The 21,079-nt window shown below is 45.3% G+C and overlaps 1 protein-coding gene across 1 annotated transcript in view; it reads left to right on the forward strand.

Annotated features, from left to right (window-relative positions):
- The window catches only part of KEAP1 (kelch like ECH associated protein 1), a 172,960-nt gene extending 157,663 nt beyond the window's left edge, over window positions 1-15,297 (forward strand). The window contains exon 6 of the mRNA XM_078639990.1: window positions 14,836-15,297. Within this exon, the coding sequence (XP_078496116.1) occupies window positions 14,836-15,005 (170 nt within the window). The 3' untranslated portion in view covers window positions 15,006-15,297. The remainder of the gene's footprint in view (window positions 1-14,835) is intronic.
- The last annotated feature ends 5,782 nt before the right edge of the window (window positions 15,298-21,079 follow it).

Here is a 21,079-nt window from a genome sequence, read left to right on the forward strand (position 1 = left end):
GGGGTGCACATCAAAAAAAGGTGGGCACTAAATCGGAGTCTCACTGTGGCATCACAAAGGGATTTGGAGGAAACAAGTGTTGAAAACCTTTTAAAAATATCATCATAACATGTGATTTAAATGAAAAGGGCTGATCAGCAACCGGAAAAAAAGACAGAAGAGCGACCAATAACCTTTAACAGTGCCCAAAGCAAGTCTCTGCTGGGCCAAGGACAAACCAAATACACCAGACAGTTTGTCTTGTAATGGGTCAGTCTGACGAGTGCACACCAAACCACAAACTGGTCTTAACAACTGGTGTACACAGGTTTTGTAGAGGGACCCCGAGCCACCAAGAATACATCAACAGTCTCCGGTTTAAGATCAAAGGCAGTCATTTATTACCGCTCAGTCTCCAAGCATCGAGAGGCAGAATGCAGATCCCTACTCCGTTGCTGAGACTAGAGATCCTGCAGAAGAAGCAGCTCGATCTGGGGACAAATACTCAATGCCCAGGAGGTCTGGATACCACACTTCGTGCCCAATCCGGTGCCACTAGAATGACTTGTGCCCAGTTTTACCTGTTCTTCTTCAGAACTCTGGGCAGAAGAGACAGTGGTAGGAAGGCATACAGGAGCTCCGAACACCCGTCTATTGTGAATGCCCCTCAAAGAGAAACTTCTTAGAAACTCTATAGAGTGCAAAAGTGGTGACGTGACATGTTCTGAATGCTTTTTAGGTCTCGGCCTGCGTCGCACTGCATAAGCAGTGGGCGGAGTCCGAGATTTTATGTTTTGGCTACAGTGGGGCTTGAACCCACCCCTCTTCTCCATTGGCTGGCTTCCTAAACGGAGGCCAGCCATTGGAGGAGAGGGGCGCCACTCTGTTCAAGCCCCGTCTTTTTGCGATTCGGGGGCGTGTTTTTTGCAGTTTTTAAGCCGTGACGTCATCTGTCACTAAACTGCTAAAAACACGCCCCCGAATCTCGAAAATGTCGGAGCTTTGTGGCAGCCATTTCAGGCCCACCGCCGCCGGAAGAAGTGGTCCTCAGGTGAGTGCTTGTTTTTTCGTTCTGAGATTGTTGTTTTTTAAGATGAGGTCGCCCGCTCTCGTTCCTGCACCCTCCCGATGTCCGTGTCTTTGTTCCCGCCCCCCTACCGCTGTCCGTGTCCTTGTTCCCTTTATTCATTTTATGAGAATGAGTAAAAACAAACAGCAGTTATTACTTTGCGAGAATGTTGTGATCGGTAAATTTGCCTTTTCCACATTCTTACAATTCAAGCAGTTAAATTACGCAGGTCTATTGTTGCCACTTTCAGTAGAGACACTTCAGTTTGTGTGGATTAATACTAGCTCGTCTACCAGAGTATGTGCCCACGGCTGTCTTCTCGCATCTCCTTTTTTTGCTATTTGCCGCTTGCCAAGTAATGCTGTGTGAAACGCAATTATGTACGAGGCATGAATGGGGGCCTGAGCAGAAATAATGACCTAATTTCGACTGTGGCTTTTTCAAAACCAGCACAGACAACTTTTTTCTTTCGTTCTGAGATTGTTGTTTTTTAAGATGAGGTAAGCAATACTTGCTATAGCTTGGATTTGCTTTCCTTTTACTGCCAGCTCTAAGCTGCGGTTAAACAAAGCACTGAACTTGAAAAAAGTGATAAAGTACAAAAACGATGAATTCCAGGTTATGCCAATTTTTACTGCAAATGGCTAAATTGAGCATATTTGTTTTTATTAAGTGTGCGGATACTGAGAAAAGGTGTCCTGACGCTGGAACTGGTGCACAAGCTTGTGCAATAGCAGGGTTAAGGTCTTTAGAGCAATCCAGTTTCAAATATGTGGCAAAAGGAATACTGATTAGCTTTGGTTCTTCAATTCAGCGGGAGAGAGTTCCAGAGTTTAGCTGATGTGTCTGATAAAATCTGGCCCCGCGATCTGTCCAGTCTAGCTGATCGAAGCTGCCTCGGATGTTAATGGAACTGGAGCTTGTTTTGCAAGCAAAGTGGATGGAGTCCATTTATGGCCTTGAAGACCGTACAGAGGGACTTGAAGGCAGTTTGTTTGGCCGTAGGGAGCCAATGTAATGTTTGCCTTGGTGGCGGAAGAGCGAGCTGGAAGCTGGCCAAAGAAAAACCAACGAGTTGTTGGGCTTTGCAGCTGTTGTGACTGGTTGATGATATAGTCTGGAGCTCCAAGTAATAGTGAATTACTTACAGCAGCGCGGAGCATGCAGCAGAGTGCTCGCGCGCCCTGCCAGAGAATTCCCTCCCGCTCTTCCCTAAATTCTCGCACCTGTCGTTATCGATTGCAAGTTCTAATTCCCTCTGCGTTTTCTACCCACGTTCCGCACGCTTGTTGCTTGCTTATCCCTCCTATATTAATCTCCTGGAAGTGGCTTGCCTGGTTTTGTAACCATTCCAGGAAGTGAACAATTATAAAAGTGAGAACACGCCGGATAACTTTCGCCTCCCTGTCTTTAGGTCTAGTCCCAGATTTTTATTATGTAAAGCATTTTTATTATTTGACTTTCTGCATTATTTATTCAAACAGTTCTGTGTTTTGAAGTAGAGAAAAATCCGACATTTACAAATTTTGGTTTGCACAGTGGCAAGTTTTGTGTCATGTCCTTGGACAGTTGATTAATACTGTTTTCCCTGCGTGTGACAGGCAGGACAATTTTCACACCTATAATTCATGCACGTTTGTGTACATTTTAAGGTTTTACTTTAACGTTGTTATCAGCGAGGGTCTGCTCCTGTGATTTTGGACCTTAGATTTTCCATTCTTCGGTCATTGAGTACTAGGTCGCTGTTCCCGCACAAACTTCAAAGGCAAGGCAACCTTGCACCAACAAGGCGACTCGCTTGCTAGAGGGCCTTGCATTATTACAGTTGCTTATTCAATTACGTTAATGTGCAACCAAAACCCCTCCCATGGGTGTAAACCATGTCGCTTTCTTTCCCTCCAGATTTCGAATGCTGCTAAGAGAGCGCACCTACAAGCTTCTGCATCACACTTAGAACTCGTGTTTTTACATAAGGCTGATCCATAGCAGATTTTCAAGATAACTACTGACTGCGTGCTCCTATCTGAGAACTCTGTGTGTGTGTGTGTGTGTGTGTGTGGCTCTGTGTGTGTGTGTGGCTCTGTGTGTGTGTGTGGCTCTGTGTGTGTGTGTGTGTGTGGCTCTGTGTGTGTGGGGCTCTGTGTGTGTGTGTGTGTGGCTCTGTGTGTGTGTGGCTCTGTGTGTGTGTGTGTGGCTCTGTGTGTGTGTGTGTGTGTGTGGCTCTGTGTGTGTCTGTGACTCTGTGTGTGTGTGTGGCTCTGTGTGTGGCTCTGTGTGTGGGTGTGGTGCAAATGCAATAGGTCTCGTATTTGAGAGAGATTAAGCTATTGGTATTGTAAATGACAATGCCATTTATTTAACTGTTTTCAAAACCAGCACATAAATAAAAAGTTTGTCATTTACAATGCCAATTGCTCTAACTTTTCCGAAGGCGAGACCGTTGCATTGTAAATGCTTGTTTGAGAATGGTGGTTCATATAAAGAGATGCGTTGTACTGAGACCCTAGTCTATGAGAATCTCTTATAACATTGATCAATCATTGCTTCTAGTGTCATCAATAAATCTGTTACTTAATCATTGAAGGTCTCATATCTGAACCTGATTGACTGAAGGGTCAAGGTGGGTGGAAAGTAGGCACAATTTCCTTTATAGGATTGGTCAGTCGACAGAAGGAAGTGAACGTCCAACTGACCAGGATTAGAAACTTACAGTGGAAACCCCATTCTCCTGTACATCTTTTCATGGTAGCTCTACTGTTCCCTTAAGAAAGGAGTCATATGCGACACGCACATGACTTTCAAACTCCTATAAAAAGGGTATTGTTGGTAATGCAGCCTCGGATCCCACACAGAAACTAGAACCTTTATTGCTCTTTCTTCACAACTTTCTCTCTTTATTTTGTCTTCCCTTTTTTGGAGGAAACGGCTGACAAATATTAAAGGATTTGCATGCAGTATTTGTTGCATACTTAGAAATATATTAAGGCCATACATTTTACTGATTTAAAACTGAAAGTTTTGGCCTTAGAAAACTCAACCATGTCTCAAAAGGTGGAATAAATCTAGCTGAGTAGAGAATCTGAGGTAGGATTCGTATCTGGCACACAGGCAACGAACCCTTCAGAAACTGCAGATGGATGTGATAAACCTTCAGGAAAAAAAGGTTGAAAGCTGAAGCTTCTTATCTGTAGTACTACCAGCTAATAAGAAACTTAAACAGTTTCTTCTTTTTGATGCTTGTAAACACTGTTAAATTCTGAAAACAGATTTCTCAATATACATATTGACTTCACACAACTAATTTGCACTAGAAAAGCTGAGGTATACTGCTGGCCCCTAGGAAGTGGACCTTAGCATATACATATATGAAGGATTCTGTGATGAGCACTTGAATCCCAACTTAAGAACTTGCAAAACAGAAAAGCAATTAATGGCTCCTTCTCTTACATGCTTATTTATAATTCTTGCTCCATACAGTGTCATAAGCCTTTTGATTTGTCTTAATCAGTTTTGCAAATCCCATTTCTCCTAACACTCTCTTCCTCCCTAATTGCTAGAAACATAGAGTGCTGCTTGACTCATCCATGCCTCTAAACTTGTTACAGCCACATTACAAAGGTGTCCGCAACAAAAACAAACATTTGCCCATCTGTCCACACCTCCATATTAACACTGTTAAGTTTCTCATGAATTCACTGGTCACACGCAGTACGTACTACTGCAGTAGCTGAGCTAGGGGACTTGCAAAATATGACTTTTGCATAGACAGGTTAGCATTTGGTTAGTCGGGCATCCTTCTCTTTCCATTCGACATCGCACCTACCTTCCTTGTAAATAGGCTTCATGACTGATTATTTAAATCCCACGCAGTTATCGGACAACCTGTAATATGTAGAGTATTTCACAGAATATTTGCAGCATGTGCTGCTGTAGATCATATGTAGTTCCCACTCCTGTCGTCTAGTGTTGGACGTGGCTGTTTCAAGTACTTTTTCTTTGAAGAAGAGGCTTCAGCTTTGAAGTAACTCATGATACACCCCCCTGATATTCACAGTGCGCCAGGTCATAAGCTCTAACTTAGATTGTTTTTGTCTGTGTTCTGGTTTGGAGGTGTCTTTGAGTGCTCAGGAACCGTCACACTAAAGAAACAAAAAACGTTGGTGCCAAGACACCAAAATGAAGAAACACATCCCATGATAACCTTATGTGACCATAGACTGTATTGGAGCGAAATAGGATCCAGAAAACTGGGGCCAGGTCATATGAGAATTAATAATGGGGGGTAGTGTGTAGAGAATGCCCCTTTGAATATTTGTGCTAACTGGTGGTGTTCAAAGTGGGATTTCCAATGCCAGCATTAGGTGTGCCTTATACACTGCTGATATTGCCTCCAAGGAGACCAATACTAACTAGCATTTAGCTCTACTGTCATGCATGGCATAAAGTTTCTGCCCAGAGCTATAACAGCTTTTTATTGGTTTGCTTTTTTTTTATGAGAACACCTTTTTGGGCCACAATTTGATTCCATTTTAGAAACGAGTCACATACATGGCAAAGGCCATGATAATATTTCTAAACCAACCTCCGATGTCATAGTTTCAAAGGCCAGAAATGCTTGCAGCTGCAACATCATTAGGAAACTCTGTGTCCTACGTACCACGTGCAACATCCAAGCCATACTTCAAAGATGGCCTCTGGTGCAACAGCCGCTGAAAGACTAGAAGGGTCCAAAACAAGGCACCTCTACCACCCCCACCCAATCCCCCAGATCGATGACCTTCCACACATTCCCCACCACCACTCAACACCTGTATGGGAGCTGCAACAAGTTATACCTTCCCCAGTGGAAGGATGTAACCTCGGATCAGTGGTTGGTTTCCATCATACAAACGGCTGCTGCCTAAAAGTTCACACCACCAAAGATCCCACTACTTCAGTGTAGCATCAACCAAGATCACCAAACACCTGGAGGAAGTGCAGGCATTGCTCTAAAAATGATCTATCAAACCGGACTCTACACACCAGTGATAGCGGTTTATCTACTCCCTTTTCTTTCTCATTCTCAAGAAAGACTGGAGGTTACAGCAGATACTCGACCTAAGATTGCCCAATCAGTGCAGCATGTCATGGTACTTCAAGGCAATGGCCCTCCAATACATTATTCCTTTGCTCTGTAGCGTGGACTACATAGTGACCATTGATCTTAAGGGCACTACATCCACATCCCTATCCACACTTCACGCTAGAACCGCAGCTTTGTGATAAACGGATTTCACTATCAATTTAATGTCCTACCCTTTGGCATCACATCCGTCTCTCAAGTATTTACCATGTGTCTTGTAGTGGTGCCAGTGCATCTTCGGTGCACCGGCATTCAAGTCTTGGCGGGTTAAGGTCAGGAGCGGAGTGCATTGCCTCGCTCATACTCAACGAGTCATTTCACTCCTCTACGCTTTGGGATTCACTGTCAGTGGCAAAAAAATCTCACTGCATCGAACAGACCGCTGTTCTTGGGAGCCATAATATATACACAGACCTGTAAAGCCTACTCCAGCAATGAGAGGGAGATGGCATTTGAAAGGCTATTTCTACTTTACCTGGCATTGCATCCTCTGACAATGACAATTAAACTGTTGCAAATGATGGCATCTTGTGTTGCCCTAGACCTGAACGTCCAGGTGTACATGACATCCTTAAGAAGTGCTTTGTGAGGCAATAGTTCTAAGTGACTGGAATGTTGAAATATCTAGTGTTGGTGGAGCCCAATGTTCAAGCACAGACTACTACGGATGAGCAACAAGAGCCTGTTGGGTGGGTCGGTACACGACCGGAGTCACTGGTGCCATCAACACAAACTCCGTTCTCATGTGGTGGGAACTACACACAAGGCAGCTCACAATTGAGGGCCAATGGTTCATGCAGCGAAGACACTTGCATATCAGTATATGGGAACTAATGGGAGTTCAGCTGCTGGGGCTACTGTGAGTGTTTCACAGACTCATTTGCAACAAGTCTGTGAGAAGTTGGCCTGGTATATGATGCTCACTACTTCTAGTGATCACCGTGTACCATGCCAAGCAACCCTTATGATGATTGGTTGTAAGTCAACCTTTATAGACCAGCTATCCTAGTAGCGTGGACAAAGCAGTCTTAGGCTAAACTCTGTAAAGGCATGTGAAGCAAGCTGTTTTACCATACACAATCCCCTTGAATACCAAATGAAAGGACACCACACAGATATATATTGAAAATATATATAGATTTATTTCTACAAATATCCCCTATACTCTTTATGAGCACAGAAGCAAATGCGTTAAAACAAAACACAGTTTAAATATACAAAAGTTGCACAATATGGATGAGCCCTAGGGGCCACCTAAACCATATACTAAAATAGTGGTATAAGAATCACTATGGGGAAAGGAAAGAGGCCTAGGGCCCGGGGAATCGCTGGAGCTGTTCGGCAATAACAGTGATGAAGTCGGGAAAGGCCCGCGGGACTCGGGTGCAGTGCTCAAAGTGCACGCATGCACCAATGTTAAGTCAATGGTGCGTAAAAGTTACAAAGTTAGTGTTTTAGGAACCTTCCGATGGACCTACAAGGATAAAACTTTAGACACAGGCACTAGAGGTGTATACCAGTGTGGGAACACCGGCGTTGCTGAGTTACCTCACCCACAGGAAGCGGGTGCACAGGTGCGAAGTTGTGTCGGGTTTCGTCACGCAGGTCGATGGTGCTTGGAGCTGAAGATGCTGCAGGCGGGTCGTTGAGGAGAGTTCCGGTGGATCCAAGGGTGGATCTGAAGAGGTGAAGACCTGAAATCAGAGGGGACAATGTTCAAAGTCACTAGCCAGTGACTACCGTGGAACCAGGATGGAACCAGGCAATGTCGGGTGCAAACAGGTGAAGAGGTGCAGCTTGTCTCCGCAGCCACGTGGACACGAAGAGGTCAAGGACGTCCAGGAGTCGATCACGAGCTGTCCCACGAAGGCTCTAGCTGATGGCGGTGTCTGCAACTTGATTGGAGCAAACAGGCCTTGGCTAATGCAAGCCACGCAGGAAGTGGAAAAAGCTTAACACTCGGACCAGCAAGGTCAGAGCGGGTGCTCCTTTTCAGGGGAGCAAGGGCCAGTCTGGAGCAGCCAGACCAGCGGTGCAAGTCGTAGTTTTCGTCGCCAAGATGGCCACTAGCCGCGTGGCAAGTGACCGGGATGGCGCGTCGAGTGGCAAAGTGCAAAAGGGGCCCACGCAGATCGTGGAGATGCTGGTGGGCTGATCTTCGGTGCAAATGCTGCTCGGGGTTGGGGCTTCTCAAACCCCAAAGCACAGCGTCGAGGGTGCCTCAGGTGCTGTGCAGTCAGCTTTTCGAGGGTCTTCCGAGACGTCCGGTCCCACGTCTCTCGGTGCCTCCACGGGTCCCTTCTTTGCAGGGACTGTAGATCGGGCTCTGAGATGTCTGGGAGTCTGGGTCTTGTCGGGCTCTGGGCTCCGGCTCCGGCTCCGGCAGGAGGCGGCGGCAAAGCAGACGTCGAGTTGCTGGTTGGTGCGTGTATTCACAGGTTGGTCACTCCTTGGCCACAAGGGAGTCTCTTCAGTCTTCTGTGCAGCAGAATGTCGAAGTCCAGTCTTCTTCTTAGTTTCAAGTCGAGTTCAGGATGATCTGAAGTCTTGGGACACAGCTCCTACTCTTATTCCAAATCTAGGGGCCGGATTACCTGCTAGGTCCCTCCTCTGGGTGGGACCAGGAAGGGGGGTGGTTACACCCCCTTTCCTTTGTCCAGTTTCGCGCCAGGACTGGGGCTGGAGAGCCCCAGCACCGGTTTGAACTGGCATATGCACAGGGACACCTTGTGTGCCCCAGGCATGTCTGATTCTATTCAGCCCTGTCCTATCCAATACACAAAACCCTGTCTGGGGTGGTGCTAGCACCTCCCAAGGCAGGAAACCCTTTGTCCAAGCCGCCCTCGCTGGAAGGACTCCCAGCAGCAGGAGGTCAGACTTGTGTCTGTGGTGGCAGCATCCATTTTGTGATGCTGAGGCTCATGTTTAACTTTACCCGGGTTTCAGGTTATGTACATGTCGTGTCCCTCTAGAAGGGTGGAATGCTACCCCCGTCGCCAGAACTGGCGAGGGGGTAGTATTCCAAATGGTTATTTAAAGCACATATAAAAGGCATGAGTAGCATACCTTTCCATAAGAATACACCTAGGTGCTGTTGAGACTTGCCTACAAACTGAAGAACACCAGTCAATCTTTAAAATAAGGCCTTTAAAGAGATTCTCCCTCCTCCAAACCCACTAGTGCCTTCATAGGGCTTAAACAATGTTGTTATACTGCATATGGGGCCTCCCATTGAATTGCTATGCTCTTGTCCACTGTAGTTCATTTCTTGAAGAGTGGCCTTCTAAATCGTTCATATATTCACATGATTGAATTGTTCCCCATCGTCAGACAGGGAATACCAGGTGATCTTAAATGGATGTAAACAGTGTTTAAAATAGATAGACCTCAGCAGTGTTTGTTTAGTAGCACGTCCACGTCATTTGAAGCAACTCAAACGTCAGCTAATGAGAGGAAGATGCCAGCTCTCTACAATCTTTAAAGAGCACTAGAACTCGATTTCTACTACACATCATGTGTAAGGGAGCCCCAAGAAGAGCTGTGCTCTAACCGCTCAGTGACCTTATCCTGAGGTTATTTCTGGTCTACCCTGGAATTGAACCAGCCCAACCTTCCGAGTACTGTAATTTTGTTTTTAAGGGAAATTCCTTTTTTTCTGAGCCAGGGAGACCCTTCATTTGTCACCATGGCCGAAAGAGAGAAAAACTCTCTGCAAAATTTGATTTGTGGTCTGAAGAAAATCTTCACTTATGACACACATGAGCAGTGTATTTATTGTGTTTATCCAATGCATAAGCTTTTGCGCTGTAACATTTGTAGAACCTTTTCTTCAGAAATCTTAAAGGATAGAGAAGAGAGGAGGTTAGCCATCTATTTACTGGAAAAGAAAAATATCCTTCTACTAAGGGAGATGATTCTTTGAAATGTTATCTTCCAAGCACTTCTAAGAAAGGCGGCACAAAAAGGAAATATATTAATTGCCCCTAGCTGAACTTTAGCATCCTAAATTACCTGCAGCCATCTCCACAGACAAAAAACTTGAGTACCCTCAGAAAATGCCCCAAACACGATGAGCATCAGCCTGTGAAAAAATCCAAGTTCTCTGCACATCCTCGCTGACATTCAGTGTCTGTTGGTGACTTCAATGTCATAGAAAAATCCACTGTTGTCGATGACACTTCCATGGTCTCCTGTGGTGTCTGCATCCATGAAGATACCATTGTAGACTTCAACACCATCGACTACCAGTTCCTTGTTGACACACTCTACTACCAGCGACCCTGGCCTCAACAGCACCGCCTTCAAGACCTCCATCGAAGACAACAGTCCCTTTGGAGTCAAGATCATCATCTATGACGCCAAGAATGTCTTAGCTCACTGACATCAACTGCATCAGTAATTAGTTTTTTCCACGCTAGTCACTTTTTTTCTATTCAAGTGACAGCAAGCCTTCATGCAGAAATTCTGGTCTCTGACTTTGAGGATAACCTTGCCAACCAATATGTTTCAAAGACTGCTTATAATCCTATGCAGTTGGATGTCCACAGCATCATGGAATTTGAGGATGTAAGAAAATGCCCTGTTTTTGCATGGTTGCCCCCACCTTTTGCAAATGTACTTTGACTGAGTGTGCCCTGGGCTCCTGCCATACAGGTACACAGGGCCTACCCAATTGACACTCTTTGGCCACAGGGTAGCCCCTTGTAAATGGTACCACAGGTACCAAGGGCACTGGGGCTAGGGAAGGCCCCTAACGGCTGCAGCACTTATTGTACCACCGTTAGAGGCCCTGTACCTTTACACACAATTCACACATCCGCGAGTCTGCACCCAACGCCCACGGCCCTAGTTAGAGTGGCCCAACACCATGAGGAGGTCTCCCCGGCAATTCTGACCCGAGATATGGTGATCTCTGACTTGCCTCGAATCTCCCAGTGATGCCTGCAGCCTCTTTCTAGAGGATCCCCATGACCGCGACTGGAGCTTTAAAGGAAAACCCAACATTTAAAAGCCCCCCTGCAAGTGAAGTCCCATGGCCTTGGGTGGTCCAACCAACGCTGTCCCAGCATCCCCAGGCATCTCAACTTACCTCTCCAACCTGTGGTAACCTCCAGAAGGTTTTCGTCCTGCGACTGCAGTCTTTGTTGAAACTGGAGAATCCCCTTTGAAATCAACAGGGCATCTGACCCCAAACCAGCTTCCTACACCCAGCTGCCCCTGCGCCGCAGCAAGTGCACTTTGTGTGCTAAACAGGATCCCCATTTGCCCTGAGCCTAATACCAGGAGCTTTGCTCCCACAACCCAATGGCCTGCTCGTAACCAGCCACCAACCGAGGGCCTCCTATCCCCCATGGGATAACATTTGGCCTTAGCACTCTGCAACCGCCCCCCCCCCCCTTAGTGCCACTGAGGGTGTTTTGAGAGTGCATCCTTGACCCTTCTTCTAACCCCATAAACTCAACCCCAAAGACCGAGTACTTTCCTCGTAACCGATAACTTAATTTCTCTCTATATGAATACATTGACTGTTTCTATCTGCGCCAAGTTGATTTGTAGGGAAACCTGAAAAACTACAACTGCGCAAAACTGATTTTACTTACCTTTTCTCTGGAAAATGTCCCAGTGTGATATCTAGGCATATCATACTGAGTAGAAAGGTAATCTAAAAAGTAATCTGAACAGTAATTTCGATATTTTGACTTACCTGTATTAATCCAAACTGCATTTGAACCTGCATTCAATTGTAAACACTGCATAAGATTTTTCAAAGCATTTATTTCACTTACCTATGCCAGGCTTGGCTTGTTTTTAGAAATAAAATAACTTAAGAATATTTTTATACAAACAAAATTGGTCTGAGTTCAGTCTTTGAGTGTGTGAAATCATTTGCTGATTGAGTGTGTACAACAAATGCTTAACACTACCCTCTGGCAAAGCCTTAGTGCTCACTTAGCACCTTACTCTATATGTGTGGTAGTGTATCTACTTTTACCTCGGCCTACCCTTGGGGTTCCACTGGACTCTGTGCACACTATACCTCATTTTGGTATAGTATATATAGAGCCAGCTTCCTACAGAGGACGCTTATCAGGGTTTGTTTCCCAAACACAGACTTTCATAGTCGATTATCCTTATCGACCCTGTAACCCTTGTCATGATTTTGTAGAATCCGAGATGTTTTATTTGCCTCCCTCATTTTAACAGTGGAAGAGATTATAAATATCTTTCAAAGACTACTTAGCAGCCTGTCGGGCAGTCCATGTCCCCCCACTTCTGCCACCATCTCTGCTACCCCCTCCAGCACGTCCTAAGCCATCTCCACCAGACCAACCTCCAAATAAGGGCATGCACCATCCACTACTAAGGATTTGGGAGCTGAGGAGGCTTCCAGTCCAACCTATTCAGAAGTAAAGTAGGAGGGCGATGAAGATGCCGAGGAGTGGGATAATTGAGTCATACCTAATGAAGATGGCAGTTCCGCCCTACACCCAAATTCTTTGGAGGACATAGTCTGTTTCCATGCACTGGTGGGAAAAGGTGGGCAAAAAAAATTCAACCTTCCAATGATCCCTGTGGAGCAGCAGTTGCTTCCTATATGACTTTAAAGAACAACCACGTAAAGAGAGAGAGGAGAGAGAGAGGAGAGAGAGAGGAGAGAGAGAGGAGAGAGAGAGGAGAGAGAGAGGAGAGAGAGAGGAGAGAGAGAGGAGAGAGAGAGGAGAGAGAGAGAGAGAGAGAGAGAGAGAGAGAGGTTCTACCTATACTAGATTTTGTCCAATGCTCACTGTGCTACTGTAACCCACCTACAGCAGACTGACAAGCCCCAGTTAGGGCGAAACCGGTCTTAGGTTGCTTCTGTTCCAGTTTAGAAAGGACCTGGCTTGGCGGTTCCGGCTGGAGTGGTCCTATTGCTGCAGTATCAAGGCTGATTTGCATATGGCTGGGTCTTATCTGAGTGGCATATCAGCAAAAAACTATGGACTGGGATGTGGCCCAAAGTAATTGCCAGTAGCTGAAATTAATTCAAGCATCTCACACATCACTTTGTTTTGTAGCTGTCAGTACTGTTGTGATTCAAGCATGTGAATATATGAAAGATTCAATGCTAGAGAAGAAATTAGTTACTTGCCTGTAACTCCAGTTCTCCAGAGTTGATCTCTTTCATATATTCTCACATGCGACCCTCCCTTCCTCTCGGTACTTCCACCTCACTGTCTGAAGTCCAGGTTGCTTCAAATTAAGTGGATGTGCTACTAAACAAACTCTTTTGTTGAGGTCAATAGGCATTTTTAGACTAGTTCCGGCGTTTTAAGGTTACAGAGAATTCCCAGCCTGGCGAATCGGAGTGATTCATGCAATGATACCATTGCTGAGGAACTGAAGTTACAGGTAAGCAACTAATTTCTTTCTCATTGCAACCACTTTCCTCCACGGGGTAATTGAGCTGCAAGTATTAACAAAGGAGGAGATACTTCTCCAGGTGCACAAAGGTTGGAGTGGTCATCAGACTACACCCTTGATTACTGCCAAAGGTCATTTCACTTTTCCATTTCATTCAGATTATAGATTGTCCTTCCTTTTTCCTTCAAACACAGTTGGTTGTGTATTGGGGTCTTACAAACTTTGGATGTCAAAAGAGCCTGTATGGATGTTAAAAAAAAATTGTTCAGAAAGGCCAAGTAGCACTCTGTCGCATTTGGCCAGCCTCGCCTGGGTAAACCCTATTTTATTTTAAGGCTTGCCAAATGGTTTAAAAGCAAACACTACAATCTGTGTCTATGGTACATTCAGCTCCGCTAAAAGGCACCCACTGTTGTTTTCCTAGGCAACATCTCATTCAAGTATGTCTGTAAAGCCGTGATGTGGTGTAACATCCACACATTCCCCAAACAGTACAACCAAACAAGAAGGCCAAGTCGGACAAATTGTACTTGAAACTTTGTTTCAAATGACTTCCATCGCTGCTTGCAAGACACCGCCTTAAGAGTAGGGGTACTACTTTTCAATCTATGCACAGCATGTTATCTACAGCACCACATGCTGCTAACAGAAAATATTACCTAACTATAACAATCGGTTTGCAAGTTGTAGTTCTGTAGATTCACGTGCCCTCCCACCTCTCCAACTGTGAGCTCATGTTTTGACGTTTAACAATCACCATCGTATTAAACACATACTGCTCTACCAGCGCAGACATTTTGTAGCTTCAAATCATTCCATATACACGCTCTTACCCACAGCTGAAAAAATACAGTACAATGTGGAGCCTTTGTCGTGGTGCATTGTGGGGTTCAGGGGTGGTATCACAAGGCACCTTGAAAATGAAACCTAACAATTTGCAATGTCTGCGACGAACACAAGATGAGCAGAGTGTGCACAGCATCTGACTGCTGCACTACAAGCCCATTGCTATACATGTTTTCTTTTCTATTGTGTGCTATTTTCTTTTCTATTGTGTGCTATTTAATTATTTTCCATTGTTATCTTTTTCCTTGTTTCCCTTTCTACAGGTTACTAGTGGGCTACTTTTCACACCACATCATTAAAAATTATTTGTTAAAACTGTAGTTGGACCCCTAATCCCATACCCCGAATCATTTCTAAATCATGTACATTAAACTTAAACAGTTGCTTAGTATTAACCAAGGGATTCTGTTATTTTCAGGTGGATATGATGGGCACAACTTCCTGGACAGCGTGGAATGCTATGACCCGGCCAGTGACACATGGACCGAAGTGACACACATGACTTCTGGCCGTAGCGGGGTGGGTGTGGCCATCACCATGGAACCATGCCGTAAACAAACTGATGCCCCTCGCTCTTGCTGTCTTTAGAAGAAGCAGACAATTCCCAGCTCAATTTTGCTTGTGTTCGGGAGGAAATAAAAAAAACATACAAATATGAAAAATATGACTCAACGAATCGGATAAAGTTCAGTGTTAAAAAGACATTTAACAACAGCAGCCAGCGTTGGACACACTGTATGCCGGCAGTCCAGTCGCCTTTTTTCTCCTTTTTTTTGTCATTTCTAAATATTTCTTACTGATGACTGTGGTTTGTGTCTAATAAAAGAAAAAGTGCCACGATTTACTGAATAAAAGGAGGGCCTTTACCTTCTCGGAGGCAGTAGTTGTGATGGTCAGTACATAGTATGGCAGCTATCTTGTTTGGGGATAACACTGAGGTTATTTTTACCTGTAAGGTGATATATCTTGGTTTTCATGAAGGCAGATGGTACTCTTAAGGTATACCACAAGCCCAGAGGCATTGGTAAATGTGGTGTGTGAATTCTAAGGTAATCTTGGATTTGTCTGAATGCACAAACTAGATTCCCATCCCTCACACAGGCTTCTTTCGTACTTCATCAGAGTCAAAGCAATTGTTAAGCAAATCCCCATTTTGCCTTCAAAATCACCCCGAGCACTCAGCAGTACATCATTAGTCTGGCTTTTTGAAGGGAAAACAGTTTTTGTGACTAGGAGGGTAGAATGTTGCCCAAATCGTTTGTGGTCTACAGACAAGGCTCTAGTGTGAATGATGCAATATCAAAGCCCCCAGAGCCCTTTTGTTTTTCAAAATTAGCAATTATTTAACCCTGAAACTGTTGGAACACAACCATGTGGAATTAACTTCTTTGGTAAGCAATGCATATATATTTTATGAAACCTTAACGTATACAGCAATATTGAAATGTGCCTGCAGAATTCATGCAAGCAAATTTGAAACCAATACAATAATTACACAAAGAGCATCAAATGAATTCCTCCTTATGTAAACTGTGTTCTTCCATTGAACACCCTCCAACATCTCTAAAAAGGTGAACAGCCTGACGCCCCCCCCCCTCTCAAGCTCTTAACCCACTTAGAGGAAGAGTATAGGGGTTTGGGCTGAAGATCTTAGAGAGATATATAGAGAGGAGAGGTTACTGCAAATTTCCTGAAATCTTAAAACTAAGGCCATATTTATCAAAATGTCATGCAGCAAGCCACCTTGCTGCTCTGCGTGAAAGGGCATGAATGCACTGTATTTAACATTATACAGCACATTCCTGGCCTTTCCTTGTGCTGGAGCACAAACTGCTGCCTAGCACCAGTACAGTGTGCACCCTGTGTTGCAAACAGGATTGTTTTTGTGCAGGAAGGGAATCATTCCTGCACCAAAACAATCTTCTGAGGCATTTTCCTCTTCATATGTGTGCTGCACATATGTGTGCCCCACCCACCCACAATCATGAAAAACTGGTGAAAACAAATGTTGTAAATCTTTTAAGAAAGACAGGTGATTTATATAAAATTAGGTTGATCTGTCAATTGTTTGCAGAAAGAGCAGACAAATAGGGCTTAGCCATGCTTAAAGCAAATCCGTGCTGGGCCAGGGATAATACAAACAACAACACTTCAGACAACTTGGCTTGAAGTAGGTCAGTCGGGCGGGTGCTGAACCAAACATTTGTTTTATTGGCTGGCACAAAACTATTTCGTCTTCTCGCCACCAAGATTACATCAATGTCTTCTGGAGGGAGGTCGAAAGCAGTCAACTGCTTCTGCTTCATCTCCAATCATGGAGATGTAAATTGTGCAGAACCTTGTCCTGCTGCTGAAACAGAAGGTCCTTCCGAAGTAACGGCTTGATTCAAGGGCAGATGCTCTTGCCCCAGAGTTCCGGGTACCACACTCCTGGCCAATCTGGTGCTACTAGGATGATTTGGGCCTGATCGTGCTAATCTTCAGTACTCTGGGCAGAAGAGGTAGCAGTGGGAACACATACAAGGGTCCTGAGTTCTACTTTATGCCGAATGTGTTTCAGAAAGAGATCCATTGCAGGAACTCTAGCGCACAAAAGTGCTGACTATGCACATTCCAAGCGGTAGCAGACAGAGTCACAGCTATTTCCAAACTTGGAAGATGTTCTCTGCAACCTTCAGGGTGTAACTGCTTTCTTCGTCTGCTAGGCATCAGAGAATCAGTTTGTATTACCTGCCATTTAAACATCCTGCTAGGTGGTGTGCCACCAAGAAAATCCCTTGACGGCCCAGTCACTTTCAGAGGCGAAGGGTGTTAAGTTAATAATTCGGGTTGGCTGGTGCAAGATGATGGCAACAAGCTATTTGCCTATTAACTGAAGGCCCAGAGCATGTCATTGTTCATGGACCTAAAAAAGAATCTGGTAGAGCCTCATTGAAAGTCAATAGAGATTCCGTGTGTGTCTGATCAGGGTGACAGCCTTCTGTAAGCAAATTCGTTTTTACCTCATGTGGCAACTAAAGGTCAAGATTGTTATTTTACTCTTTGCATAACAGCCGCAAAGTAGCACTTTATTCTGTAGCAGGGCCAAGGGGGTGCGGGGTGCCCTAACTGGTGTAGAAGTAGGTGTCTAGACCACTGTCATCTTGCAGTTCTTCATACCAATTGTTCTATGTGTTCTGAGGAGTAAACGGATCCTCCAGGTCAAAATAATCATTGAGTCTTTTCCAAAAATGTTATGGCGTTCTTGGCTTCTGTCGCAAGGCAAAATATCTGACTCATATGGGTTTCCAGAAGGTTGCAGCCCAGTGGGATCAGGGTGCGGCTTTGGTCCTGATGAGTTTTGTTCAGAATCAGAGAGTAGGATTGGTTTTGCCTCTTCCTTCATTTAAGGCAGCATCAGTACTAATGGTGATGCGAAAGCAACCGGAGTAGGTCATGGAAGAAAAACTGAAGTCCACACCAAAGCAGGTGCGGAACTTGAAGTGTGTTCGGAGGGTCCAGATGGTGCTCAGTGTGAATCTGCTGGCAGAAGTCCAAATTGAAAGTCTTTGTGAATCATAGGGTCCCAAAGTCATCCATATGGTTCCAAAAACGTATGATTTTGCAGAAAGCCTCTTTTACAGCCGAGTCACAAATGGTCCTTGGAATTGATGCTTTATCCGGGCCAGGTTCAGAATTGGCTCCAGTCGAGATTGGGAGTGAGACTTTGAGGCATGTTGATACCCTCTCGCCTTTTCTGAAGTTCAAGAGTGGTGGGAAGGGGCAGAATTCCACTTGGATTTCTGGTGTTTCTTTTTCGACTGAGCCAATGACTTCAACCACAATGAATATCTCCCCTGGAGACAATTTTCTGAACTGAACTTTTCTTTTGACTCCAACCAGTCATGGCGTGAAGTCTTACGGTGGTTGGGTATGTAGAGTTATGCATTGTGCTCCTTTATGGCCTTTGGGTTCCTCTTGGTGCAGTTGTTGCAGGCCCTGGAGTTGTGTTCCAACACCAAGCACCAAAGGTAAACCACGCTGGGATCTGTCACAGACATCTGGTTGCCACAGTGTATACAAAGATCTGATTCCTGTGGTTTTGGGGTGACATTTCTCTTGCACATTGGGTAAAAAGGAACAAATATGGAGGAAATAGTGTCTAGTCAGAGATAAAATAGCAAGTCTGAATCTGCATCATGAAGACCTGGAAAGAAAGAAACTGACGTCTGCACACATGGGTGGTGCTTACATGTATCTGTCTCTGCTCACAATCTGGATTCATGAAGCGCAGCTAATCACCCAATAAGGTATCCAGGTGCTTGCAGGCCCTGGAGGCATATCCGAAAAGCCAGATCTTGAGGGCCATTCTGAATTCCGGTGCGAGGGGAGGCTATTTCAGCTCTTTGCTGGGATGTGGGAGAAGGAGCATCCTCCACTTCTGCTTTGTTAGAAAGTGAGGCTAAATGTAGTCTTTTGGATGGTTGGTGGAAGTTCAGGCAGTGGTTAATGCAGGCGGGTCCTTTGTTTTGAAGAGCCTTGTGTGCATGGGTCAGCAGCTCGAATTGCAATCTCTTCTGTACGGGGAGCCAGGGGAGTTTATTGAGGTGGGGTGTGATGTGGGTTTGTCGGGGAAAACCGAGGGTGAGTCTGGCGTTCTGTATGGTCTAAAGTCTCTGTAGAAGGTGTGCTGCGATTCCTACTTAGAGAGCATTGCTGTATACCAGTCAGCTGGTGATGAGGGCTTGTGTCCCGGTGTGTCTCGAGTGTAGGGATAGCCACTTGAAGTTCTTGCGTAGCATGCACAGAGTGAGGAAGCTGGTGGAGGAGACTAGGATGATCTGTGATTTCATGGTGAGCTTGTCCGTTATGATTCTGATGTTTCTGGTGTGGTTGAAGGCAGTGGGTGCGGGTCCTAGGTCTGATGTCCACCAGGAGTGTTCCATGTGTTGCTGCTGTTGGCAAAGATCAGTACTTCTGTGTTCAGCTGCAGGCAGTTATTCTTCATCCAGTCAGTGAAGTTTGTCATGCATCTGTGGAAGTTAGTTCTGGTAATGGTGGGGTGGTCAGTGAGTGAGAGTATGGGTTGGGTGTCTGCATTGGAAATTATTTCTGATGGATACATCTGTCTGTGGATTCCTCACCTTTTGAATTACCCCAATGCGCAGCATTCCACAGAAGCTTTCTTCCGTAGCTCTCCCATGTCGATGAGGACCTCACAATGTAGTAGCTCTACACACTACTCTGTGTGACGCCATCGGAGCCTTAAGAGGACCTCGTTTGCGTGCTGATGTCAGTTTCCTTTCTTCCCCCCACGCCGTCGCTGCAACATTTTTTTCACAGGCTCTCCATTTCTGGTAGATTTCTTTGGTATCTGTTGCTGCAACTTTGTAGCTATTGAAGATGTCTCCTCCAAGGAAGTCCGGTTTTAAGCCCTGTATGGAATGTAGTGGTCAAATGTCTATTACTGACCCACATGAGGATTGCCTATGGTGCTTGCCATCGGACCACGATGTCGAGGCTTGTGCATCATGTAGACAGATGAACCCAAGGGCCATAAAGGAAAGGGAGGCTAAGATATTTATGGCCAGGGCCAAGAAGCATAAGAGGGGTTGTCAGATCTTGACCTCGTTCAAAGTTGCTGTCTAAACATACTTCAGGATCTTACAAGAGGAAGCATAACAAGAAGCGGCACCATAGGTCCTGGTATCGTTCATCTAAAGACGAGGCTCTGAAGTTGGCGTATCCGACTCTAAGACCTCAGCATAGGGATGAAATATCTCCATCTGTGAGAATGTCTCCGGCTCCAGGATCTAACACTCCAGCTCCGAAGCCTGTGACTCCACCTCCAGTACTGGGACCGAGGACTATCTCCTCAACTGAAGTCAGATTTGGTGGTCCCTCGTACAGCGCCAGAGCACTCAAACCAGGCTATGGTCCACCCACCTTTCTTAATGCTATGTTTAGCATTTTCGCAAAGGCTGCCACTCCATCTGGTGTGCCTGCAGGATCCATGGGTCTGCTTGTTAATTCACTTGGAGGTTTCCCACCTCACTTCCAGCAGGCTCCTTTCTTGCTGTTTTTGCCTATGTCTCCTTTGGCCTGGCCTGGCCTTATCTGGGGCCTAGACTGCCGACTCCTTAGCCATTGCAGGAATGGTGTGATCCTTTATTGAATGAACCATCTCCGGCGCCACTGGATCTAAAGCGGTGCTGGTTCATTCACAACCGGCTCCACCAGCTCGACCTTTGGCTTGTCCTGTGATGCTGGGGCTACCTAGGTGATTCCGAGAATCAGATCCTCTAGGGAGGCTCAGAGGTTGTTGGAAGAGGAAAAGTATTGTGAAGATCATGAAGGTGCTGAAGAAGGTGAAATTGTAGATTTGGATCCTGATTTCGAAGACCTGGAGGAAGCGAGTGGATTGGATAACTCACCTGAGTAGAATGTAGTGTTGCCTAAGGGTTTGTCACCTCCAGAAGTGACTTCTTATAATGCAGTGATAAGAAAGGCTGCAGAATTATTGGACTTGCCTCTTCCATCTACCGAATTGAAGTCTAATATCCTTACTAAGGTACTTCATTCGTCAGCCTCTTCAGCGCCATGATTGCCTTTCAGTGAGGCTTTACCAGAGCCTAACTTGGAGATCTAGCAAAAACTTATGACCTGTGCTGCGGTTTCTAGGT

Source organism: Lissotriton helveticus, chromosome 1_1 (genome assembly GCF_964261635.1).
Source record: "Lissotriton helveticus chromosome 1_1, aLisHel1.1, whole genome shotgun sequence".
Taxonomy (NCBI): domain Eukaryota; kingdom Metazoa; phylum Chordata; class Amphibia; order Caudata; family Salamandridae; genus Lissotriton; species Lissotriton helveticus.